Source organism: Buteo buteo, chromosome 6, assembly GCF_964188355.1.
Source record: "Buteo buteo chromosome 6, bButBut1.hap1.1, whole genome shotgun sequence".
NCBI lineage: Eukaryota > Metazoa > Chordata > Aves > Accipitriformes > Accipitridae > Buteo > Buteo buteo.
Window position 1 is genome coordinate 5,095,222 of NC_134176.1, and position 26,098 is coordinate 5,121,319.

At 41.7% G+C, this 26,098-nt stretch overlaps 1 protein-coding gene across 12 annotated transcripts in view; it reads left to right on the forward strand.

The window, feature by feature from the left end:
- The window catches only part of KTN1 (kinectin 1), a 78,816-nt gene that overhangs the window by 33,261 nt on the left and 19,457 nt on the right, over positions 1-26,098 (forward strand). For 6 of the 12 annotated variants that reach the window (XM_075029524.1, XM_075029529.1, XM_075029530.1 and 3 more), the window contains 26 exons: positions 614-730; positions 3,345-3,485; positions 5,590-5,696; positions 7,258-7,390; positions 8,432-8,519; positions 8,818-8,984; positions 9,625-9,693; positions 11,593-11,630; positions 12,239-12,329; positions 12,651-12,719; positions 13,451-13,488; positions 13,606-13,696; positions 16,043-16,111; positions 17,432-17,466; positions 17,600-17,690; positions 18,601-18,669; positions 19,555-19,592; positions 20,221-20,311; positions 20,475-20,543; positions 22,173-22,210; positions 22,886-22,976; positions 23,080-23,157; positions 24,061-24,098; positions 25,141-25,231; positions 25,335-25,403; positions 25,831-25,868. In XM_075029524.1, the coding sequence (XP_074885625.1) occupies positions 614-730; positions 3,345-3,485; positions 5,590-5,696; positions 7,258-7,390; positions 8,432-8,519; positions 8,818-8,984; positions 9,625-9,693; positions 11,593-11,630; positions 12,239-12,329; positions 12,651-12,719; positions 13,451-13,488; positions 13,606-13,696; positions 16,043-16,111; positions 17,432-17,466; positions 17,600-17,690; positions 18,601-18,669; positions 19,555-19,592; positions 20,221-20,311; positions 20,475-20,543; positions 22,173-22,210; positions 22,886-22,976; positions 23,080-23,157; positions 24,061-24,098; positions 25,141-25,231; positions 25,335-25,403; positions 25,831-25,868 (2,054 nt within the window). The remainder of the gene's footprint in view (positions 1-613; positions 731-3,344; positions 3,486-5,589; positions 5,697-7,257; positions 7,391-8,431; positions 8,520-8,817; positions 8,985-9,624; positions 9,694-11,592; positions 11,631-12,238; positions 12,330-12,650; positions 12,720-13,450; positions 13,489-13,605; positions 13,697-16,042; positions 16,112-17,431; positions 17,467-17,599; positions 17,691-18,600; positions 18,670-19,554; positions 19,593-20,220; positions 20,312-20,474; positions 20,544-22,172; positions 22,211-22,885; positions 22,977-23,079; positions 23,158-24,060; positions 24,099-25,140; positions 25,232-25,334; positions 25,404-25,830; positions 25,869-26,098) is intronic. The other 6 variants (XM_075029527.1, XM_075029533.1, XM_075029535.1 and 3 more) reach the window with 2 other exon arrangements.

The window sequence follows — 26,098 nt, forward strand, 5'->3', positions numbered from 1 at the left end:
ATTTTTAGGACTATTACACAAGTGGCAGGACCGTGAGGATCGTTCCTCTAGTTCTGTTCACTGTAGTATCTCTGAAACTTTGTGTGTCAGTGTGCCAGCACAAACATAATTATGTCAACTGGAGACTCTCCTGTGAAGTGGAAGGAGAGACCAGATCAGCGTTCCTTTTTTCCCTTTGTAGCAAGATATTTGAAGAGATTAAGTTTGGAGTGTGGGTTGGACCAGGTGATCTTGGAAGTCCCTTCCAACCTCAATTATTGAATGATTCAGCATCTCTGCATCTTTTTCCTTTATTTCTCTTAATGGCTGATCTTTGTTTTCCCCAGTGCCACCAGAGTGTCTTTCTTCCAATGCAGAAGCACCTTAAGAGCCCATTTGTTCTCTTAATTGGTTTCAGTGTGATTGAAAATGCATTTCCTTGTCTAATGAAATCAGCACTTCAGGATCCATTAACAGTAGAAGTGGGTGCTGGTGGTGCCATGTACACGATGCAGACGGACAATTTGGGGGCAGGAGGGGGTGTTTCTTCCTCTCAAGTTTGCTCTGTTGCCTGCTAGTGTGCTGTGCAAGGACTTTTGGCATGTATGATCATTTTTACGTACTTCTGCTGCAGGCCAGCAAGGCTGAGTCGGCTGCAGCTGTACATCAACTACAAGACAAAGAAAAAATGCTTGCTGCGATGAAGGAGGAGGCAGCTGTTGCAAAGGAGCAGTGCAAGCAGCTAACCCAGGTAAATATAAAGAGGTTCAGACATAGAGAGAGCTGTGGGAGAGGAGCAAGGGCTTGTAGGACTAGCAGGCAGCAAATGCTGGTTTACTGAGCTTAGTATAAATTGAAAGGTGGAATTTTTTATATTGGGAAAGCTTACCAAGACACTGTGTTTGGTTTTATGATGCTATTAATGTATTTATGCAGAGTTATTTTCCAGTGATTTTTCTAGAGTTCATTTACTGAGACTTTTAAGCTGAGACTATTTTTCTTTTCAAAAGGTTACATAAAAGAACACTTCATGAGTATAATATGGTTTTGTGGATGTAAATATTAAACACCTTTTCTGCATTGCAGCTTTAATTTGGTACATATTCTAGCATTCACATGCTTGTGTGCTTCTAGGCACAACAGTCATCAGTTTTTGTCAAGAAGGAAGCTACAGAAAGTGTAGACTGCCTGCTTAGCCCCTAGTTGCAGCTCGTATTGCTTTAGACTTACAGGGTTGCTCATGCACCACTGTCAAGACTAGATTATGAAACTTTTTTATGAAGATTTCAGAGGAAAGTAGTTACGGTAGAACAAGTAATTAGGCAGATATGGAGTCAACTAGAGACTCCTGGGGGGAGGATTCTTATGTTTTGGCTAGTTTGGAAGCACATGGGCATTAGGCTCAGGAAGGTCGTGTTGTGGGATGAGAGTTGGGCATAGAAAGCTGGGTGGCTAAAGATGGGAGCAGAGCAGCCAGAGGACACAGGAGTTGTGAGCCTTGGCTGATGAGAAGGGAAGAAGGGAGTGGGTATTGTGTGAGCTCCTAGCAGGGCACAGGTAGGTGTATATTTGCGGGTGGGATTGAGAGGTTTGGGATAGTCAGTATGTAACGGTAGGGAGAAAGGACTTGTGTTTGGAAGGGGAAAACAAACTCTGGCTCAGGACTGCAGAATGAAAGCAGGGAGGTATCTGCTGCTGAAGAAGCAGAGGGAATGTATGAAGGAGCCTGGGTGTGGGGCAAGCTAATGTGTTTGGGGAAAAAACATCTGCAAAGTGGTGCTTGTGAAGGCAAGGCAGAAGCTGCGGAGAAGTAGGGATCATCGGGGATTTTTGCCATCTGGATTGGGGGAGGGAAGGGAGAAGGAGAAATAAATGGGCATTTCTGAAAGCTGCGAGAAAATGGGTAAAACTGACATTGCTGCAGTGCTAAAGTATCAGGATAAACAAGGGAAAAAGCTCAGCTTGACTGACAAAAAGCTCTTATCTTCTAATTAACGTGTTTCTCTGAAAACGCTGCCAAAAGCTACGGAGGGACTTTAAGGTGCAGAGGTGTTCCCGCAGGGGTGTTGATAAAGGTGATAACTGGAGAGGATAAATGAGAGCAAGAGGTGCCTGACCTTGGAGGTATTTGGCAAAACACAAGCTAGGTGAAAGTTAATCTTCCCGGGATCTCTGGCACTGCCTTGACAGGGTAGCTGGGTTAGTGAGGACTGCAGATGGATGGTGGAATTGGTGGAGGGGTAGAAGGAAGCTGCAGTATGTCCTGGTGCCCTTCTTTTTGTTGCGTCTTAGCGGATGCAAATATAACATAGAGGAGGCTTTTGTGTCAAGCTGTTTACGCTGTATTTGCAGAAGTGACTTCAAACTTTTGGTGTGACTCAAGTTCCTAAATGCCTCTGTGAACATGGGCTTGGGAGCTTGTGTCACTTACTTCGTTCAGGGGGAGCAGCCTCCTGAAGCTAGTAAGTTGGATCTAAAAGAGAGAATAGCTTTTATTTAAATTAAAATGTGGAAAAAAGCTGTAATTACTCCGAAGAGATGGAGGGTATTCAGGCTAATAATTTAGAGCACTTAAATTATGTGTCAAGCTCCCTGGCACTCTAAGGAACTGCGCGCTGTGCTGCGTAGCTGGAGACACCTGAAGCTTAGATGGTACAAATACCTCATTCTGCAGTGGAAGCGTGCTGAAAGCTGCACTTTAATGGTTTTGCTTACTAAAGCAAGTACATTTATATTGCAGAGGAGCAGCTCTATGGATTTCTCAGGTGTCTAGGTTGAATTATGGTCTAATAAATGATTAATCTAAATAGCAATGTGTATTTTCATTTGAAAGCTGTAATATGGCATCATGCTGGTGGGATTCAGAGCTTCTCTGGCTGTTGCTGGGTACTAATAGTTCATATCCTCTGGCAAAAAGGTTGACTTTGCAACCTGCTACAAAGCAATTATTTGCTCTAAAATGCTCTGTTGTTTCATCACAGTTCTTTACCTGCGTTCTTCAGTTTTGCTAACTTGGGATGAAAATCTAAGCTCTGCCCTGTGTGATATCCATGGTTTTAATTGTTAGGACTCTGTAATTTGGCCAAACTCGATAGAAATAAGGCTCCAGCTCTTCTGAGACAACAGAAGATCAGCATTTAAACTAGCAAACCTCTTTTTAATAAATGTGAAATTATGCTGATCCTAAATCCTCATAAAGGTGCTGGAAGTTTGGTCAGGTCTAACATTGTAGTTTCTCTGAGCAAAGATTGATGCTGACTTTGATTTGATGCACACTTGCTGTATTTTTAGTTATCTTAAAACACTGACTCTAGAAATGAGCAGTAGGTGACTACTTTCCCTTTTTCCTTTCACTCCCACTCAAGGAGCTGGTTGCAGAAAAGGAGAGAAACGGGTTGCTTACAGCGAAAATGCGAGAGCGCATCAACACGCTAGAAAAGGAGCACGGCACTTTTCAGAGTAAAATACATGTTAGCTACCAAGAATCTCAGCAGATGAAGATAAAGGTAAATGCTTTACCAAAACTGTTTGAGATGATGTTCATGCGCAAGCAGATCAGTACTGAGAAATCGTATCTTTAGCCAGGGTGCAGCATTTGTTTGCTTACACAGAAATTAGCTTCACTAGTTACCCTGAGCCTTGAATGCAACGTGCTGATGGCTGGTGGTGTAACACATCTGCATAAGGATGGGAAACTTTGTGGCTGTTTCCTGACTTGAAAGAAGGACAAGGTATTCTCATAGGTGACTTTTGTAATCTCTGAAAGACCAGTGCTAGCTAGACAGCCTGTATCTCATCTAGTTAGTTTTCCTTTGTGGTGTTCTGCTGAAATGCTACTCAATTAAAGTGCAAAATCTAATTGGAATACTCAACTTGAGAGCCACTAATGCTGATGATCATTTACCAGTTGATAAATCTCGTTTTTTAAATTATAGTACAGAGTGACAACATAGCATAATATACAAGAAATATCATTGCCTGGGAGAGTGCTTTGCTGAAAATATTTGAAGGGCTGACACTTGCATTTTTTTTTAAGACCCTTGTTACTCTGTCCTGAAGTTGTATTATAATGGAGTGACCTCAGAAGAGTTTGTTTCATCAGATTAAGAAGTTTAAGTTTTCTAAGAAAAATGGCCCCTCTTATACCAACTTGACTGGTGCTTAGGTTTCACATTCTAGTTTTTTTTTTTTTCCTGTATAAATGTCACAGCACCAAGCCCAGCATATGAGCTTTCCAGCTTTAATACTGTATCTTCTGTTTTGGCACTTTGGAGAGTAGTGTCTCTGGAGTTTTGGAGCAGGACTCCAAAGAATAACATCCTTTGAACCTATATAGACAACTGCGTAATGAGAGGGTCTTACTGCTGGCTGGGGAGGGCAAAGGAGATCTGGGCGCGACTGAGTGGCTTTTGCAAACGCTGCTGTCTGAGGTAAAGCTGGAGAAAGGATGTGCAGAGGAACCAGTACTCTGGTTCTGCTCCCCCTGCTGATATGCTCTAGCATTGCAGAGAAGCTGAAACTTAATTGTCAAAGCTTCCAGTTATATGGGGTTTGTGCCCCTGATTCTGTTGGAATCTTGTATATCTGTTGGCATAAAAAAAAAAAAAAAGGCAGGGGGGGACCCAACCCCAACAAACGTCCAAGGACCAACTTGTTATGTGTGGTGGTGCTGAACTGGAGGTGGCTGCCCTACAAGGGACTGCTATCTCCTGCTGTGGTTGTTACACAAACATTTGTTTGGATTTTTTTTGTATACAAAATCCTCATTGGCGAATCAGCCATTTGATGAAACTGGGTCTTGGAAGTGGTGTCAGCCATATCTCCAAACTGGCACTGGTAGAGGAAGAAAGTATTAGAGCTGTATGTGCTCGAGGATTTTCAAAGCAGACTGCTGGGCTGTAAGATCAGCTATGCTGTTGTCTACATATGCAGAGTCCATTTTTTCCCTCGGATCCTGTCTTCTGGTTTTTGTTTGCACTATTCTGAAGCAGCCTTGGCTTATCAGGGCTTCTTTCTGCCTCAGTTTTTAACCATGTTGAAAATGCAATCAAAGCATATTATGCCTAAATAAAGGATCTATTTCATAATCTTGACTTCAGGATATTAGAAGAGGACTAGCCTTTTGTAGTTTACATGCTATAATCTGTGTATTGTTAGTTATTTTATACCTTTTCTGCTTTGTTTAAAGGCTCTGTAAACTTCTAATGTTAATTCACAGTACATTTATTTTATTTCCCTTTGGAAAAGGAATATATTGATATCCAGTTATTGACAGGTATCTAAAGTTATACAGCTGAGCAATCGGTATCCTAAGTAACACTTGTGTAGTCTTTTAAACAAACAAACAAAAAGGTTGCCTTGATAAATAGGTTGATACACTGGTGTAAAAGGAAACCGGTGCTTTTATTTGAGCAAAAGGGTCTGAGTTGCACAGTTTAGTTTAAGAGTGGGTGTGAGAGGAAGGATGTAAAGCTGCCCTTCTCCCAAAAAATCTGCTTAGTTTTATTTACTTAAACTATTGTGATATCTTATCTACTGTTACAAGTGCTTGGGTTTTTTATTGCTCCTTACTTTAATCTTTTTTGGAATTGATCTTTCTTTCCCCATCAGTTCCAGCAGCTCCGTGAGCAGATGGAGGCAGAAATAAGCCACCTGAAGCAGGAAAACGGTATCCTGAGAGATGCTGTCAGTACTTCTACCAATCAAATGGAGAGCAAGTATGTTAGCAGTTACTTGGAGCTCTGTGTGTTTTTAAGCCTTCCCTGAAGGGTTGTTCTGGCTTCTGCTCCTTTTGTTTCTATCTCCTTGGCTGTCTGTGAATTTGTGGTTAAACTAGGAACACAGATATTTTGGGCTGGGGAGGTAGCTATTTGTATTTGCTTTCAAAACAGATAACTGTCTTTCTTAAAAGCTCAGGCTTCAAATTGATAAGAGTGGGTGCTGAGGCTTTAACAGAAAGAAGTGCAGAAGTGCTCAGCCACAGTTGGTGTTTTTGGCAGGATATGTATCCTTTCTTCAGGGACTTTAGGAGAGGTGCTGATGCTGGCCTCCTGGGAGAACAGCACTCTAAACTTATAAATCAGTCTTGCAATAAGAAAAAAATATCAGTGCCCTGCAGTTAATGATACCGCTGGGCTGGCACTTGGATTTCCATCTGCTGGTGTTGCAAATATGTGCAGAAACAAAAAAGCATCTGAAGATTTTGTCTTTTGTGAGTTATGACTTAGGCTGCCCCTGAGTTGGCAGAGAGGATTGTACGTGGTGTTGTAAAAGCTGAGCACCCTGGTAAGGTGTATAGTCAGATGGGTGAATTGCTGCCAGTGGGCTTCTGCCTATAGAAAGCAAAACCGGCACTTTATTATGCTCTTGGATATTTGATTTGTTACTGTTGGATACTAGAATGTCAAAGCCACTGTCAGGACTTGGAAAGGGCTCCATATCTTCCTTTTCTGGCAGAGATGCTGCTTCTATATGGACCTTTCTGTTAATTGCTTCTGTGCTGCTGAGCACAGCTCAGCAGAGGTGTGTTCTACTCCCTGCATGTGTTCTTCTGGGGCAGGTTGATGTAATGAGCGTGTGGAGAAGGGTACTGGTACCCTGATTTTAGGTGACCTGTCTGTAGAAATGAAGCATCTCTTTGACAGTTATCTCAAAATCCTTAATTCATGCAAACTTAAGATAAAAATAAAATGCTTTTATTTGCTTATACGCAAAGGGGAGCCTTTTAAAATTCTTCCCTTGGGCTGTACAAATGCATCTTCTCTCCCTAAGTGAGAGAGTGCATCAGATATCTATTAACTTATGAAGGTAAGTCAAGGCCAGGAGGCAACGTGTAGTCTGTAGGGATGCATGCAGTAGTCTAGGAGGAATAGTCTTGAGTAAGTTTGAGATCAATAATCCTTTATGGGAAGAGGAAAGGAATGTGAATTTCCATGTGAGACCTTTCCTTATGCTAAGCTTCTTTAGTTTATATAAGCCTGTCCAAATTATGCCCATCATCTTGCAAACATTTTAAAGGAACTGATGCTTGTGGCTTATTGCTGACCTTTTGTTTCTGACTCAGTGGGTTGTAGCTGCTGTGTTGTGCTGATGGCCAAGAGTACCTGACCCTTATCCCTTTCCTAGGATGAAGCAGTGTGGGGGAAAAAAAACCCAAACAAAAAACCTACCCAGTACAGTCCTCTGGCTGCAAATATAGGACTTGGTGTTGATATTTGAGTAGCTGTTGTTATGGCCTGTGCTTCTTGTAAAAAAAACTGTGAAAATGTTTATTTTTAGGCAGTCGGCTGAACTGAACAAACTGCGCCAGGATTATGCTAGGCTGGTGAATGAGCTGGGAGAAAAGAGCAGTAAGCTGCAGCAAGAGGAGCTCCAGAAGAAGAATGCGGAGCAGGCAGTTGCTCAGCTAAAGGTGACTTGGGTTTTCCCTGCCTGTCGAGTTGCACTCAAGGCTTTATTTATCTGAGCCAAGTTCTGAATCAGGTGGGATGTGAGGTGTGTGGGAATAGCTTCAGCTGTTGCCCTGGCCACTAAATGTCTCTGTCTTCTTCAGATGTGCAAGTGTCTATTTTCAGTTAGGCTGAGCCAGCCTGTGGGTTTAATTTTTTTATTCAGTACTCTGGGTTTTGAGTGATTACAAACCTCCCTATGAAGTGAAACTTACCCTTCCAGGTAAGTATCTTTAAAAAACTTAACTGATGATGTTGGACTTTGTTTTCTATGAGTGTACAATTCCAGCAAGAGTTGATATTTTGAAGTTGTTCATCCAGATGGCATGGTCCTTGTGAGATTTTTTTTTTTTAATTTGAAACTGCATGCTTTTGCTTAAATGTATGTTTAAATTTTTAAATAAATATACTTTTTTTAAGAGTCAAAATGTAAATGGGACTGGTTTCTGGATGCATCTTTTTCCTTTTCTTTGGAAGAAAAGGTCTTTTGTATTAATTTTTTTTTTCCCGAAGAGAAACCTAGTGGTTTTGGGTGAGAACGCCAATACAGAGCTCATTACTTTTTTCATATTTGCAATTAAGTCTTAGTTACCAGAAGTTCTCCCTGCCTTCTAGACCTTCTAGGTGGAGAGTTGGCATCTAGAGTTGAGACATGTTTTAATTACTAGATGCAGATTTATGTGATGCATAGTAGTCTGGCTTCTAGTGTTAAATCTGAACTTGCAGGGCAAAGATGCTACATTTTCATATTACAGAAACCATCCTGTTAAGAGCCTGTAATGGAATCCTGTTCACAATTTGCCTTTCAAATTAATAGGCTAAACTGCTCTAGGAGGAGGATTACAGGGCATTCTGTCTCTCTGATGTGCCCTAATGGAAACAAGAAACAATTTTACTTCATTGCCATATGTTTTGGGAATAGCACTGAAGAGATGCAGTCTGAATGTTTCAAAAATAAATTAAAGGTTAGACTTCTTCTCATCAACTCTCTCTTTAATGTGAAGGTCCAGCAGCAGGAAGCAGAGAGAAGATGGGAAGAAATCCAGGCTTATCTCAGGAAAAGAACAGCAGAACACGAAGCAGCACAACAAGGCATGTATCACAAAATTCCCCAATAATGCTTACTGCAGTGATTTGGCTGTTGCCATTTGTAAAAAAGGGCATTATTGAGTAAATGGCTTAAATAAAGCTCAGGTGAAGTCAATACTGCTTCAGCACCCTGGGGAAATAGTATGTTGTGATACCAGTTAATTTGAATGCTGATGAGAGAGCTGAACCTTGGCTTGCTGGGATGAGGCTTCTAATCAGCCTACCTGTTTACAGTGAAAATTATTTCCCCCAAAAGTTAAATATCTACTTCTGAATTGAAATCCTGACATTTCTGCTACAGATGTGCAGAATAAGCTTGTGGCCAAAGACAATGAAATCCAGAGCTTGCACAGTAAACTTACTGATACAATGGTGTCAAAACAGCAGCTGGAGCAGAGGATGTTGCAGTTAATGGAGGCTGAGCAAAAGAGAGCTACTGCGGAGGACTCCATGCAAATGCAGGTGCAGGTAGTATTGCTCAAGTATCTTAAGGGTTTGTTTTTTTCCTCCCACATTGTGCCTATGGAAACACAGTAAATATTGAAATGCTGCTTTAGTAAAGCTTTCCCACTGAGTAAAGAATGAGAAAACTGCGTGCCAGTCTATCACCTGGCAACTTATGAAGTGAGACCTTGTGTATGGTGCTCTGAGGAGGTCTGGGGCCATCTCAGACCTGAGAAGCACTCTGGGTAAGTCAGAGAAATGTGCTGACCCAGGCAATTTTCCCAGCTGTGAAATGATGCTATGGTCTGGGGAACACCCTGGAAGAGCAGCCATGTACCTTTGTTTGCGTGAGCTCTTCTGGAGTGATCTCTCTTTTGGCATCAAGTGGTGAGAGGCAGTGTGGACATATCTTTTGAGGGCTTTAAGGAAACCAAATGGTGTACGGTGGGGCAGGGAATATTTTTCTCTTGATACAGAACAGGTTCTTATGCTTCCACTCAAACTGGTTGATCTTAGTGGGGAGAAAAATAGTGTCTTTGAAAAGTGTCTGACATGTAAATGCTAAACTGTTCTTACTAACATAATCATGGCTAAGAGCTAATCCTAGCAAAAGTTGACTAGCTGCAGATCTCAGCCTGCTTTTCTTTCTGTGCTCTCTTACAAGGAGCTGATAGAGCAGAATGATGCTTTGAATGCTCAGCTTCAGAAGTTTCATTCACAAATGGCAGCCCAGGTACAGCATGTTCTCAGACTTTCTTTTGTAGTCATGAATTGTGAACTTTCATTAAAAGTCAGATTTATTTTTTTTTGGTAGCTGGGTATGAGATATGTAATGGTGAAAGCAAAGACTTGTTAGCATCCTCTTTTCTAATGTTTCTCAAACTGGTTTAAAACTTAAGCTTCTGCTGCCCTTTTGGGGGAAAAATCTACTTATTTCCTCCTGTAGTGGCTTTCATTTATAACCAAAGGGTAGAATACTTTTCTGAATGTTTGTTTTCTGTAGCTTTGCATGTGTACAATTCTGTCTTGTGGTTCTTTAGTCTTTTTGCAGTCCTTCTGTGAACCACCTGATCATGCTTTTCCTTGTGCATCAGGTTGAGAAAGTGTCAGAGTATATGGTAGCTCCCATATAAAGCTGTTTGTTCATTCCAGTGGCGATTTCTTTGCAGAAGAAAAAAACCCACCCCAAACGCAAACAAAAACAACCAAAACCTCACCAAACTTGCACAATGCCTTTCTCAATTCTTTTAATCAGCAAAATTTTACTTTGACTAGTTTCTCTGAGAAATGATTTCTGTTGTAAACACTATGTAAAACTTCAGTCACTGAAGTTGCTTCCATGTAGAGGTACGTCATAGAAATCATCTCAGGCTGTAACTTCTGTGAGCACAAGTGGAGACCGTCCCTATGCGGTTGGGTACTGTGTTCTTTTAATCATGGATGTGCTTGATGTAGTTTGATTAAATTCTACATCATACTGAAAATGTATCATCTGGCTTTGCTTGAAGTGCTTTAACCCGTTAGGTGGGGAGAATAGCAAAGGAAGAGGCACTCTGAATTTACAGCATCTTCATGAGCTACTCCTCTCATCCCAGTCCTTTAAAAGGGCTTTGAAAATAAATCCCTAGGGAAATTTTACTTTTTAGCTCTGGGTTACCAAGGTGGCTGTTAGAAGGAGGTGTGTGCTTTCCCCATGTAGCCTCACTGGCCATGAAAATGCAGGGCCATTTTTCCACCATGGACAGTGGGTATGAAAAGAGCACTTTGGGGAAGCGAGGTTGGACTGGAGACTGCTCTGGACATGAGGGTTGATGAAACTGTTTTGGTCATTAAGGAGGCGCTCTGGGACTGGAACTATTTGTTCCCTTTGATTTTTTTATTTTTTTTTTCTTTTTTTCCCCTCCGTCTGATGCTGTTCTTTATGGTATGATCTGGATAAGGCAGTATAGGAATTGCTACAGGGTCCCATGGGCATAAGCTCTGCAAGATCCAGGATTTTGGGGGAGGGTAAGGCTGGATAAGGAGAACCATGTATGTGAAGCACAAAAGAACGTGGAAGTTCTGCCACAGCTGCCAGCAAACTCGATGTGAAACAGTATGCAGAGGTCATTCTCGATGCCTTGATAACCAAGAGTGATGGGTCTCCCCTGCCCCATAGTGGGTGACCACATGGGAATAAGCCTTTTCCAGGGGATAAAAATGCCACTTGCTGATTTTATGTTGCTGTTTCTGTTCTTAACACAAGTCCTGATGTACTGTGCAGGTTTTTGTTTCTGTGGTTTTTTTTTTTTTTTTTTTCAAGTTTGAGTTGTCAGCAGAATGTCCTGTAAAGCACTTAATCCTTTGGAGACAAGTGCTGATGATCCCTGTGGCTTGTTTGTATCTGATAAAGGGCAAGTAAGATGGTTCATTTTTCCCCTTCATGTTGCCTTAGGCCAAAGGGGAAGGGACATTAGTATGTGCTGGTATTCCTTCAATGTTCCTTAGCCAGGTAATAGTTGGAAGTGTCCTGTGCCAGTTTAAAATAACCAGACAAATCTTATAAATGGTATTCCTGGCTCACTGTAGATGGTAATTCTTTGACTTGCTTTACTTTCAGCTATTTTTTAAAATTTTTTTTTTCCTTCTGCAGACCTCAGCTTCAGTCCTGGCAGAAGAACTACACAAAGTGTGAGTGTTCATTTCCTCTGGTATTTGGGAGGTGTTACTGGCTTTTAATGCATGCCACCTTTCTTCCACGCACGTGCAGTGCATATGGGAAAGACTGGTGAAGGAAACGTTCCTGTCTCTGCTTTTAACTTCTTAGCATGAGATTGACTTGGGAGCTGGGAAACCGCTTCCTGCGGATTTCCCTTCTGTGTCTGGCCTCAGGTTTGGAGTCTGTTGTACGTGGCTCTATGTGCTAACACAGAAAGCTATGTCTCCTCTCCTGTTTACCACTGCCTATGTGCAGGGATCAGTACAGCATGCAGGAATGTGCGTGACCATGAGAATTGTTATATTTGGGCTATATGGCTGTGCCAGGAGATTTCTCCCTTTGGGAGATGGGGTAGTTGTTGTGTTTCAGAGCTAGAGAATGTCTCATAAATTTTTGGCAAGCAAACAGCACTTAAAACGGATGGAAAAGCTTTTGGACCCAAAGTGTACTGTCAGCAGGATTTAGAGTAGGAGCTGGACTTAACGGCCAGCATGTATTTTGTGTTTAGCCTGATGTTTCATGTACCATTTCCATCCAAGACCTTTTAGTACTGATAGGTCATCGTTTCTCATTTGTGCAGGATTGCGGAAAAGGACAAACAAATAAAGCAGATGGAGGACTCGTTAGGCAATGAACATGCCAACTTAACCAGCAAAGAGGAAGAGCTCAAGGTATAATAAAATCATGTGTAAATGCCAGCTGATACAGGGAGAGGCTTGTTGGCTGTGTGTACAAAACGAAGCCCACAAGGCTGCTGCCTTTGGGTCTAAAACCAGCTCTTTCAGCTACAAGTCTGCTGATTTTGCTCTTCTAGCCAAGGCCAATACTTGATGCTGGGAAGCTGTTGATAAGAAAGCTTGAGGTTTTTCCTTACTATTACCTCTAGAGTCCTTCAAAAAGTAACTTGAAATACTTTGTGCTGGTGAGTTAACTTGCCTGAAATACTGTCTATGTGCAAAGTGCAAATACGTTTCTTTTTCTCCTTCCTTCAGGTTTTACAGAATATGAACCTATCCCTGAAATCAGAAGTACAGAAGTTACAGGCTCTGACAAATGAACAGGTAAAATAATTGTTACATTAAATATTTAATTTTACTCTCTTCCCAATACCTATTCTGTCATAAATGCAAATGCAGATCTGTTGACTTTAAGTGAGCTGTGCTTAAGCACATTAAAGGTATGAGGCTACTGAGGTTAATACGTGCCCTGGAGTTCTTATAGCTGGTGGGAGGCCTACTTCTTACCCTTCCTTCATCAGCAAAATCTTTCTTTCTTGGATATCCACGTTACTGAAGTGATTTGCTCGGTTGGTTTAGATTTGCAGGCATGCAGAGTGCAGGACACTTTACAGGAGTGAACACAACTGTGCTTGAATATGCAGTCCTGGGATTTGCATAAAAAGGTCATAAGCATCCCTCTAAAAAACCCCAAGAGCACATCCCCCCTGCCTCGCCATAGATATCTTTTTAGAACCAAACAAAATGCTGTCCCTCTGTTACTGCTGTGTGGCCTGTTAGTTACAGAGGTGGAAATGAAGTGTTTAATTAGAGATAATCCTGGTTGTCAAATGAATCTCCTTCAGATCAGCTTCCCTTTGCATAATTACATGCTTGCCTGGTATATATTGGTGTTTTAAAAGTGTCTGAAGACAAGCTTACCCCTTTCACTCTTGCTGGCGAGTCATGTGCTGAGAGGCCAAATGACTTGTTCTAGCTTTTTAATATTGTGGAATGAAACGTTGATTGAATCATGTGATGTATCCTAAGTCTTTGTTAATCCTCTTTATATCTAGGCTGCTGCTGCACATGAGCTGGAAAGGATGCAGAAAAGGTAAATAGCTCTGGGATTTGATAAACAATGTTTGTCAGTCTTTTATGTTCTTCTGAATCAATGCTTTTTGTAAGACTTGGATGAGGAAACATATTTAACTGTTCTGCTATGTCTCAGCATTCACATCAAAGATGACAAAATAAGAACTCTTGAAGATCAGCTTCGAGAAGAACTTGCTCAGATTTCAAACACAAAAGAAGAATTTAAGGTAAGTTACAGAATAGCTATTCTTGTGCTTATTTACAGTAAGTTTTCCAGAATTCAGAGGTTGCAAAACAGTTCATACAATTGCATGTTGATTTGTAAAATAGAACTGACTTTCGGGTGTTAAGGTAAATTACAGTAATTCTGTTTGCAAGGCAATAGCAATGTGGGATGTCACAGTAGTAGCAACAAACTGTGCAGCAGAGTAAGAGATGGGGTAATGCAAGTTAAGTGCAGTGTCTGCAGTTGTAAAGAGTGAGGTCTTTTGAAATCTGGAAGAGGAGATTGCTCAGTAAAAGCTATTATGGTTTTCCTGTGTTCCACCTTCTAATATGACTTTCAAGGCCCTGGTGTGAGCCTTTGTTGCTTGGATTATCATGGTGTAAAAATGCTTATTTTTCTCCTGTCATCTTCCAAATTGTTTCTCACAAGGCTGCAGCTAAATTGCTGAAGCTTTTGGTTCTGACATCTGGGGTCTGCACAGCAAAGCTGATACTTGTTTCTAGATGGTGTGTGCAGAGAGCAACTTAACTCCTCCTTGCCCTCTGCCACCTTAGACTTTTTCTTCTGAACTTTAGGTGATAGAAATAGACCTGCTTCCCAAGAAGGGTGATGACTCCATCTTTTTGACTCCACCTTTCTAATTCCTTTAAACCCCATGATGGGTACTGCTGCTTTTCTGATGTTTCTGGTGAAAAGTCCCTCATTCTGAATCTCATAAGGTCGAGTTGGTAGGTTTACTAGTGAGGAACAGAGTGGGTGTGTAGTGGCAGAGGCAGCATGCTTTTGTAGAGGAAGCCACGTCTCATGTGTCTCCTGGAGCTCTTTGAAAGTGTTAGCAAGCAAGTAGTAAACTTGATTCATGTATTGAAGTGGCACTTTCAAAGAGGTTTTGATGAGACTCCCTCGCAAGGCTCTGTAGTTTCTCTAAGCTGTCAGAGAATAAGGGGGAAAAAGTTTGCTCGATTAATGGAATAGGAAACAAAGTACAGCATCAGTTGATTTTTGTAATAAAGCTGTTGACTGAATCTTCAGTGAAGTGTGTGCTGGGTAATGGGTGCATAAACGGTCTGGAAAGGGGAGTGGGAAGAGGTGGCAGGCTTGAGTAAGTCGGCAAGTCTCAAATTCAGCATGGTGGAACATTTTAAAATGGCAGGTGAAGTTGTGAAGATGAATACGAGGAGGAATAATCTGAACTTCCTTTAGTGTGATGGTTTCTGTAGTAACTCTTACCCAGGAAAAAGGCCTTAGAGGTGTTGTGGATGGTTATGTGCTGAAATCAACTCAGTGCTAAGTAGTGGCAAAAATAATCTGGAGGCAATTCTAGCAGTTCTTAGGAAGTGAATAGAGAACTGAACGCAGATTGTCATCACTGTGAAACTGTGGAAATCCATAGTGTGCTCTCAGTATGAATATTACGTGCCCTTCTAGTCTTTTTTTCCTCCTGTCTTTGATCCCAAATGTAAGCCAGACCAGCTCTATACTAAATGCTTCCACCTGAGGAAGTGCTGCTATTTTTTTCCCCATGCACATGAAAGAGGGAAAAGCCAGGTTCAAAACAGAGCAATTCTTTTAATCCTTGCCATTGCTGTCCCTTCCTGCTTGTGTTGTCCCTGTAAGGCTTTGGGTCTGAAGCACAGATCATGTGTCCTGCTTTTTACTGTTGTAAAGCATCAAGCAAGTCTTTTTTTTTTTTTTTTTTTTTTAAAGACTTTGTAAAGCAAAAAACAATAAAAGAGGAGGATTTTAAAATACATCTGAGGAATCCAGACAGGCAGCCTGTCTGCTGAGGGCTGCTGTGTCTGCTGTATGGAGCAGAAAGAGTGGAGGGGGGGCAAGGTCTGTGGTATGGCTGTTTGTTTTCCCAGTACACCTCTTTCCAGTCTGTAGTTGGACCAAAGTGTGGGAGCTGCGCAAACCTCTCTGCTGCTGGACTGCCAGTTCCTTGCCATGCATCCTCAGTGATAAGGCAGCTGAAGAGAACTAGAGAGGTGATCCTAGACCATTTGCTTCGCCAGATGAGTGTTTTGTAAGAGGCAGCTATCAAATCTTGACATGATGCTGGTACTGCATTAGGAGGAAAACGCAGTTTCTCTTGACTCTCACACTTGGTACTGTGTTTCTGCCAGGGAATAAAGATGGTAACGGCTGAATTTCTCATGGGAACATAAGGACAAAGGTATTAATACAAAGCAAGCAAGAAAGGGAAAGGGCTGTTTGTAGTCTTGCAGCTTCCAAAGAACTCACTTTAACGATTTCTGTGCTATTTAATTACCTTATTGCCATTATGAAAATGCTGTAGTTAGGGTTTGCAGTTCTGAACTGATAAAATGTTTAAATTTCTTTCCAGGTTCTCAAGGATCAAAACGCAACTCTGCAAGCTGAAGTTCAGAAGCTGCAGACTCTCCTGTCTGAGCAGGTATAGCCAGTGTTTGCTGAGGTTGTATTGAATGTCTTCTGTTCTTTTTAACTTCTTAAGTATTTTTTTTCTTAAGCTGGACCTAGGCTGAGCTGGTTGGTGTCAAAGTCTGTTGCTTTTTAGGTATTTACTCTTCCATGGAGGGTTCAAGTAAGGCAGTTGTGAATGTCTTCTAGACCTAGTCAAGAGTGTCCAAATAAAATGTGACTTTTTTTCTCCCCTGAAGAATGCTAGCTTAACACAAGCAAGAACTTATTTCTGCAACCTCTCCCAGTTTTATTGGCAATTTTCTGGAATAATAAAATCCCATGCACAACTAGCCCTTCCAGGGGAGAGGGCTCTTACTGGGCTGTGGAGAGACCAGAGTAAGATCTTTAACCTACTTGTTTTCTTCCATCCTGGAACGAATTCTCAAACCAGTAGTAACCAAAGAATGGAATGGGAAAACTGTTTATATTATGATATCTTTTGTCCCTCATCTTCTATATTCTGGCCCATGGCACACCTGCTGCAGCCAGTCTGACTGGTCCTCACACAGGATGCTGTGGGTTCAAAGCTGTTGTGTTGCTCAGCCCCATCTCCTTTGCGAGTGTTGCCTGGGAGAGCTCTTGTGAACACCCCCGACTTTGTACCGTTGTGGCATGAGAGAACTTCCTGAGATACTGGAAAAAGACTTGCAGGACAGGAAACTTGCTTCCTTTTCTTCACTGGTGTCTGTTAGCGAGCAGCTCCCTTTCTTCTGGCAGAGAAACAGATTTGCAGCCTTATTCCCCTGGGTCTGGCTGATTTGGTGTCCTGTCTGGAATAGTGGGGCTGATTTTTCTTGGTAGCTGGCTTATGTTTCTCATGTGGTCTCTCACAATGTGGTGGTGTTGAGAAACCATAAACGTTCTGCTGAGTGAGCTTCAGGTGGAGCTTGTGGTTTTGATAAATGCTCAAAAGAGGCAGATTTTTCAGGTACTGAGCTGGCTGCTATGTATTAGATGGCGCACAGTGCTTGGCATGCTTGAAACTCCCTAGAACCACTGGGATCCTGTGTCCCACAGCATCTTGTTGCCAGAATTCCTGTAGTCCATTGGTGTAAAATTATCAAGGCATTTGGCCTGGATCTGTACCTCCCCTGAAAGACTGACATCTTTCCAGCATCAATATTAGACATATATGCCATGAGGACATTCTCCCCCTACTTTATTTCCCCTTTTGGATTAGTGTGGTAACTAAGCTTTTGGTTAAGTTGATGCTCTCCAGTTATTTCTGTTTTTAAAATCCCAAACCATTATTGATCCAATTAATGATCACCCTATTGTGGTTTTTTTATAGGCAAACAAAGACTTGTTAGAGCAGATGGAAAGAAGGTAAGAAACTTTTCTCTTTTGAATTGGAGGCTAAAATACAGATCGAGTTTTGTAGGCAGCAAGGTTACTGTTGATAGCTAAACTGCCTTCAAAGATTAACTCTTTTTCCTAATACTCACTTTTGACTCCTCAGCATGAGAGAGAGGGATGATAAAATCAAGACAGTTGAAGAGTTGCTTGAAGCAGGACTCATACAGGTGGCTAATAAAGAGGAGGAGCTGAAGGTAAAATCTCTCATTATCTTTTTATGGGGAAGTAGACATTAAGTGCTCTTGTGCAAAGTGTATGTTTGAGTGCTCATAGTGCAGTCTGAGATCATTCCCTTTGAATAGGAAAAGCATCTCATGGAGACAAGGTTAAAGCCTTTTTGGTAAGATAGACTAAGCATGAGCATTGATGGTGTACAGTAAGTGCTTCTCTCTGCTTAGTCTAGAGCAGGTTTTGCTAGGATGTATACATGGTGTGTTTTGGAATATAGTGAATATATTTCCAGTATAACTCCAGAGCTGTATGTTTGGCCTAATTGCAACAAATCTGTCCGTAGGAAAGGGTGTTTTGTAACAGCTTGGCAGTATGAGACTCTTGCATTCTTTTGCTTAGTTGGTAATCTGAAGGGTTAAATGGATTATGAACTAGTGATACTTCTGGGATGATGCTAAAGGTATTTCCTTTCTGTTCTGTTTATAAAGAAGCTAGTGATGAGAAGTCTGGAAAGCCAGTACAAAAATCCCTGTGTGTTTTCAGCTGGGTTTTGCTGGAAAGCTGTGTCCTGTCTACCTGGACATAGCCAAGACAATGCTTACTTTCTTAATGTCCATAAATTCCAGGTGCATTGCTGACATCCCTCTGCTGGGGAGGAGTTGCGCACTAGCAAACAGGTTACTAAACAGCCAAGATGTGAGCACATAACCTTGATGCTTCCCTGGACTCTAGCTTCCTATAGATTGAAGTCTACTCTGAGTTGTCTGTAATGAGTAATTAGTTCACTGAATACTTTGGCTCCAACTGCTGCAGAGGGGGTCTCTTTCAGACTTTCAAAGTCGCTTGTTCTAAAAGAAATTACTTTTCCATCAAGCTTAACACTTTTTCCCCCAACAAATGAGTCTTTCATTATCTGTGTGTCTGCTTTCAAAGGCACTGCGAACGGAAAATTCATCCTTGAGAAAAGAACTTCAAAGTCTGCAAATTCAGCAATCAGAGCAGGTAGTACTTTTCATCTAAAACTTTTATTACACCTAAACTAAATCTAAAAGAATCTTGCTGTGGTTGCAAAAGTCAAGGGAAAAAGGTGAAGATGTCTTTGAAGCCTGTTGGCAAAGCATCCTGTTTTCTTCCAGCATTGGTCTGGAAGCTGATACTTCTGTTAAATACTTCCTTTGCATAAGTGTCAGAAACGTGGCAGATACAAAGGTTCAAATTCAGTGGCTTTTCTGGCTTGATTTGAGTTTGCCACACGCTGAAATGGCTGTGAGTTGCTTTTTTTCTAAAAGCCTAGTGCAGCAAGCATGGCTAGTAGGCAGCTCGGACTGCATCAGCTTCATTATGCATATTCGAGCTTTCTAATGTTAATCCACCCTTGTGCAGGTGTGACTGAGCCCCTTTCTGTTTGTCTCTGTCCAGTGACACTGTCACAGCATTATCATTTTTGATGTACACGTGGTGCCAATCGGGAAGTGCCTTTCCTTGACATCCAGCTCTGCTTGCATAGCTCAGGAGGCCACTTAGTTTCTAGAAAATCACTTATGGGAGGGGAGAAGCACAGTAACTATGGAGAGGTGTACGTTAGTGCTGGTATGAAAAGGTTAGCTGATCAAATGCTGGTCCTGAACCTCAGCCTCTCCTGGTAAAGGTGGTGTGGGTTTGCTTTTGTTTTCTGGGAACTTGCAGCAGACTTGGTATTATTGGTTTGCCAGGAACTGGAGACCAACAGCTCATTTTCTCTGGAGCAGCCAGATAGATAAAATTGTTAGGCTGCTATGTAGTTCACCCAGTGCCAGAGTGCTCAAGCTCTCTACTCCTTACCCCTCAACACTTGCAGATTGTTTTGCTCTCTTCTGTTTTTCTAAGTTGAAGCTCTGTTTTGAACAGGTTTCCTTCCAATCACTGGTGGAAGAACTCCAGAAAGTGTAAGTTACTGCATAGATTTCATTTTTGATTGTTACTTCTGTCTGTCTTTATTCCATGACTACAAGTGTTTTGCTTCCCTGAAATGATATGCTTTTAACTGGGTGAAGTGTGTGTGTGGCAGGAAGCGTTATCACTTTGGAAACACATCATGTTAGATCAATACCTTTTGCAAATCCAGTCGCTTCTCTGCTAATAACTTCATAAGCCTAACTTTGACTAGACAAGGAATTGCACTGAATTGTCAGATAATTGTTTCTCTTCACTAGCACTCTAAAAGGAGTGAGCTTGTTCACTCTGTGTGTCTATTTGAAGTTGATAAATACTTCTTGCTGGAGTGTCCAATGAAGGCTGAAGTTAAGTGTGTGTCATTTCAGGGACTATTGATACCTTAATTTGTATTTTTAGACAGTAATAGTATCTATTTAGTATGTGAACTACTGGTTACATAAAGCCAGCTTGTTTTGCACTATTCCCGATCTTATTCCTCCTATTTGTTTTTCCTTCTTGGTCCCACTGTGGATCCCAGAGGCTGGCGATGTGATGTGATAGCAGAAGCAAAGCTTGTGTATTTGCTCAAGTAGCGCATTTGTTCATCCAGCTAATGTTGTTCCTCTAACTCTTTTTAAGGATCCATGAGAAGGATGGAAAAATAAAATCAGTGGAAGAACTGCTACAAGCTGAAATCCTTAAAGTAGCAAGCAAGGAGAAGACTGTTCAGGTATCTTATCTCTGCAATACCTATCTTCCTTTCTGTGTTTATGCCACTGACTACCATTTATTTGTTACTGCATGGCATTCTATAGTGATGAATTTGTAGCATCCGTTTTTGTGGCGTTTTTGTGTTTCCATTGTCCAATCCTGTCTGTTTTGTCATTGAAAAGGCTTTGACACAGGAAATAGAGGCTCTGAAAGAAGAAATAGGAAATTCCCAGCTTGAGATGGAAAAACAGGTAAAATATCTTAGTGCCAGAAGTGTGAAACAGCCTTGCCTTGGATGCACTGCTCACTCATTTCTGTTGTAGTGTGTTTTCTTTCACTGGTGAATGTCATTGGGTAAGGGAACTTTTTAATGGTACAGCTACGCTACTCTTGGATATAAAGCTGTAAATATGTAGTATAACTACTGCTGTTCTTCAGAAACCACATTCTTCTGGATGCCCGAGGTTTTTGGACTTCTGGTATGAAATTTGGCAAGAATTGCTATAACTTAAAGCATTGTAGCATTAGCTCTGGCTGGGCTGTCCCTGTAGTAAACATGAAACCCTGGGACATCCTTTGAGGCTGGCAACTCGGAAATTTTGAGTGCTGAAGGTGCTTCTCCTTTTGTTGACCTTTCTGTGTTGCTAGAACAATACTATGGGCCCAAACAGTAGCTGGTTTCCAGGTAAACCTAAGGCTGTTTTCTTTCCAGTGTCCAAAGAAAGCCTATCTTGGCAGAGTAAGTTTTACTCTAGCTATCAGGAATGCAGAAATGGAGGAGTATTGGCTTTTTTTGGCATGCTTGCTGTCTAGCATCCAAAACAACGGGAACCCGTGTTACCTTAGGGAGCCCATTCTGCAGGCAGCTTAATCCATCGTGCTGTCAGGAAGTTTGCTTGCTTGTTTGTGTGGGGTGTGGGGGTGGTTTGTTGTGTGTGGGTTTTTTTTGTTTTGGTCTGCACTTTTTTCAGTCTTTCTAGCTACATTCCAACATGTCGCCGCCTTTTCTTTTTTCCTTAAAGTTTTGTCCTTTTTAGGCAAAGCTTCATAGAATGTGTTTCTGTCTTGGGCTTTTCCTCCAAAGCAAATTCCCAGGAACTGACAGAATTATTTGTGTGTGTTTCCTTCCCTGGAACTGACACAGGGCCCAGAACAAAATGCAGTTTAGAGTTGCTATCTCTGGAAAACTACATATGAGGGATGCTTGCTCCAAAGGTGGTGTATTATGCACCTTTTGGTCTCCTGCAAGCAGAATAGAGGTTTTTGGGAACGTCTGAAACTCCTGCCATGTTGTGGTAGAGGACTAAACTAAGCTACCTGTTTGGACAGCCAGTATCTACACAGATAGGTGCTGTCAGGCATTTAAACAAAATTCAAAGGAAATACTCCCACTAACTCTTGTTTCTTCAATCCATGTTCAGCCTTAGAATGGGAATTTAAGGGAGTGCTGGCATTGTACAGAGCATTTAAAAAGCGCTTGCTTGTGCAAAGGTCTAAATGACCAGGGATGGTATCTCTGATTTGAGCTGCAGTTGCTAGTGAGATGGTTGTCATCATCAGTGTCTGCTTGTTCCTTTGTCTCTTGTGGTGGAAGGGTGCTTCAGTGGGCCTGCTTGTGTTCCCATTTGCACTGGTTTTTTTTCTGCTCTGGAAGTCACATTTTAAATGTGGAGAAAGTAAATAGTGGAGACACTTGGCTTCTCATAATTTATTTTCCCAGGAAAAAAAAAAAGCATGTTTACGCTTACGTAACTGTAACAAATAGCGCCTGGTTTAATAATGTCTAATGGCTTTTTCCCCCGTTTCTCCCTAGAGCAGTTTATAGCATTTATGTGTCTTTTCCATGTGCATTGAACTGAAGTACTGTTTATTTGCTTTAGGTGTCGATTACATCACAAGTCAAAGAACTTCAGACTCTGTAAGTACAGTTGTTAACATGTCTGATGTGCCCTGTGCACCCCTCACTTCAGTGCTCCAGTCTGTTTTAAGTTAAAATGTTCTTGCCTGGTGTCTGCGCTTTGCTTGAAGTGATCCAGGTTGTTAACACTGGTCTTAGTAGACCTCTGTCCTTATTAGAAATACCCGGTCCTGTCTGAGACGGCGAACAAGGTGAAGTGCTGCATGGCTTCATGAGCCCCAATTAAACTACAAAGGATTAAATTCAAGTCAGGATGGAAGGATGTAGGCAAGGCACTACGGCAAACTTACTTTGGTAGTACCTGTGCTGTAACTGGGTGGACAAGTGAGAATTGAGCCACCATGGTTGTCAGTCCCTCATGTCCCCAACTGGTGAGGAGGAAGGAAGTATTTTTAGATGAGGAGAGCACATGTGTGAAATCTCTGCAATATATGTTGGTGCAGAACTTGTCTGCTTTCACTTAATGAGCAGTACCATTGATCAAGGGCATCTCTTGCTAAGCCAGACTGAAGTGGAAGTGTTCACACATTGATTTTTAGCGGGTGAATTGTGTTTGTGCCTTTGATCACATATGCTGCTTTTGTTACGTGCTGCAAAGCACAGGATGTCTTTTTTTTCAGATGGATAAAAGAGCAAGGGTTTATACTGTGTGTCTATATGTGTTTAATGGTATAGGTTGAAGGGGAAGGAAAAGCAGGTGAAAACCATGGAGGCCTTATTGGAAGAGAAGGAGAAAGAGATTGTTAAGAAAGGAGAATGGCTGCAGGTAAGCTTCCTTGGTATTCTAAAGGGAAAGAAGTTATTCTGCAGTATTTCTGGCTGTTTAAAAGTTATGTTTGCACTTCTAAACTTGCCTTTTTTGTCCAAAGGGTCAGAAGGATACAATTGCACAATTAACCACTAAAGTTCAGGAGTTAGAACAACAGAACCTGCAACAGCTCCAACAGGTATGGCGTGCAGAGTGGCTGTGGTTTGGGAGAGCTGCTCAGTTGGACTGGGAGATGATGTTTTTGTTCTTTACCTCTCACAAATGGTTTGCATTGGCTTCAACCTACAGAGCTATTTTAAATCCTACTTGACTAAACTGGTAGTCTACAGTGCAGAAAGCCCACTAGTTCAACCGTGTTCATCCAAAACAGGTTTTACATGGATAACAAGTTCTGAGAGCTTTTCTTTAACCTGGGTGGTACTATGCATAACAAGTAGCTTTGGTGGTCTGAAAACTTTGAAGCTCATAAACAGAATCATAGCTGTGTTGTAGGTACCTCCTTGCCAGACTGAAGTGGCATTGCTGTAGGGCTATGGTCATGGAAGACTCTTGGTGTAACTGAACATAGCAGCTCCTCTTGAAGTGGTCAGGCTTTGCTATGATTCCTTCCTGCCTTTACCTGTTGCAGAAGTTGCAACTGGCTGGAATATTTTGGCTTTTGATTTCCTGCAGTGGACTTGAACAGGCAATGGGACATCCTTGAAGCCAAGTGTTACTTAATGGAAGAATTTTTCCAATAAGGTGGTATTCTAGCTCAGTTTGGATTTTTGTCAGCGATAAAGGGGAGAAGCTGAGTTGCACTCTTATTTTGGGTGGCTGTCTAGACAGGCATTTATCCCAGGGGAAAGGTGGAATGGAGAGAAATTGGGTGGTGTGAAGTTTGAGATGCTTGTAGTAAGCTGTGCTTCTGAAATCCATTATGTGTTTAGATATTCTTGGAGTAATGTCTGATGCAAAATTCCTGGTATTACTTTGACAAGTATCTTGCAAGCTGTGTGGTGTCCCTGCTCATGCAAAGAGTTGCTGTTAATTTGAAAGCTTTACTGTGCCATCAAAATGAGGTTGGGAATTACTTTTTCAGGTACCTGCTGCATCCCAAGTCCAGGACCTGGAGAGCCTGTGAGTATGCTTTGTAGCAGTTTCTCAAGTGCTTGCTGATAATACGCATTCAGTGCTGGCATTTATCTTAAATTGGAATGTATGAATCGGTTTCAAGAATTTTATGGGCTTTGCTAAAATAAGCTGTTAGTGCTGATGGACGTGCACCAGCCAGCACGTCTGCTACTGGGTATAATAGCAAGTGTCTGGCGTCCCTGCCTGGTGTGCATAAGTAGTAGCGCTCATTCACTTTGTGAAAGTGAATAATCGCCCAGGGCTCTACTAACTAGTGAAATTGCTGCTACGTCTTGTGTCTAGTGATAATTTCTCCTTCTGTTTAGCATGTTTAAAAGAGTGTGGATTTAAGTGCCTGTGGCTGAGTTGATAAAAGCAATGAACAGATACAGTTTACCGTTTTCAGTCTGAGATGCAATAGCCAATTCTCCAGCTCCTGTTTTATGGAGAAATGCTGCCAGACTTTCCTCTGTTTTGACTCTGCTTTGTCTGGCTGCTCTAAGCCAGAGGAAGGTTGTATGAGACTGTGCCAAGAAGGGCTCTGTTTTCAATGCAGCTCTTGTAACGTGCTGCCCTTCCAGCAGAGCTCTTGTATAGCCAGTACATAGTACCTAAAGCAGCCTCACCTTTAGGAGACTGTCCCTGGTACCTTCAGAGCCAGCTGGCTTGCAGGTTTTGCTCAGGTGATGAGTTGCTTCTCTCCCACTTCATCTCTGAATGCTGTTGAGATCAGCTATGACTAAATGCATTTGCTGATTGATGTGTGAAATGACTAGCTTGCTTCAGGCCAGTTCTTAGCAGGTAAGTGTTAGTAATACATGTTGTTGCAGCTGGCATGTAGTTTTGTTAGCTTTCTCAGTTTGGAGCCATAGCGCGATGCTTTCTTCTCCATGTGTGTGTGCTCTCCTTTTGGCTGATTATTACATATAGCATACAAAATATATTTATCTTCTGCTGCTGAAAACTGTTCCAGCTAGAGTGTCTGTCCCTTTTTAGCATAAATTCTTACTTTAACCCCTTTTTCTTACTTTCTAAACCGTCTCTGCAGGTTGAAAGGGGAAGAAGAACAAATGAAGAAGTTAAAAGCTGTAGTGGAAGAAAAAGAGAGAGAAATTGCAAACCAAGTAAAACAGTTGCAGGTGAAGTTTTGATATAAGTGTCTTGTGTTGTAAGGAGTGTATGTATTGTGAGTGTATATCTATGCGTGTACATGTGTATATATTGCCTCTTTTCTTTCAACAGGATGTGCAAAACGAAAATGAATATTTTAAGCTTCAAATTCAGGAATTAAAGCAGGAGAATTACAAACAGGTACAACTTCCAATTTACAGTGTTACTGAGTGAAGTCAAAGGGGTTGGTGGTAGCTTGTATGGGTGGCATGGAAAACCAGTAGTTGTATTGACCATGTAAATCCAGGGACAGCTTCAGAATTGGATTGCACTAAGCCAGCTTTTCTGGCTGTTGCTTATCTGTTCCTGCTTCCCTTGATCATGTGAGTTTGCAGCCTTGTGCTCTCTCTTGCGCCTGCTGTACTTGTCTAGCTTTCCACCCCTGTCTTTACACGCTGTGTCACACCCAGGGTTCTTCTGGCCAAAGGAGGCTGCAAAGGACTCCCTCAAAGGCCAAGAGTGCAGCTGCTTAGTGTTGCAGCAGTGCCTGGTTAACAAGGCTGATCATGCTCCCCGCACCAGTCTTTGCTGCTGATCTCCTCCTAATGAGTTTCTGATCTGTTTGTAGGCATCTCTGGCTGTCCAAAGTGAGGAGCTTCTGCAAGTGTGAGTACTGCCAGAAGTTGAATGCAATAGATAAGTGCTTCATTTCACTTATTGCTCAGGAAATTTCAAAGATTAAATAAATGCCAAATGTACAATATCAGTGTGTAAGAAGTGGCCAGTAAAAAAAAAAATCTTTACTATCTAATAAAACTTTAACATGAGAGATTCTGCTCATGCTAATAATCCTCAGCTGCGATCTTCTGCAGACAGTGCTTGCAATATGTTGTGCC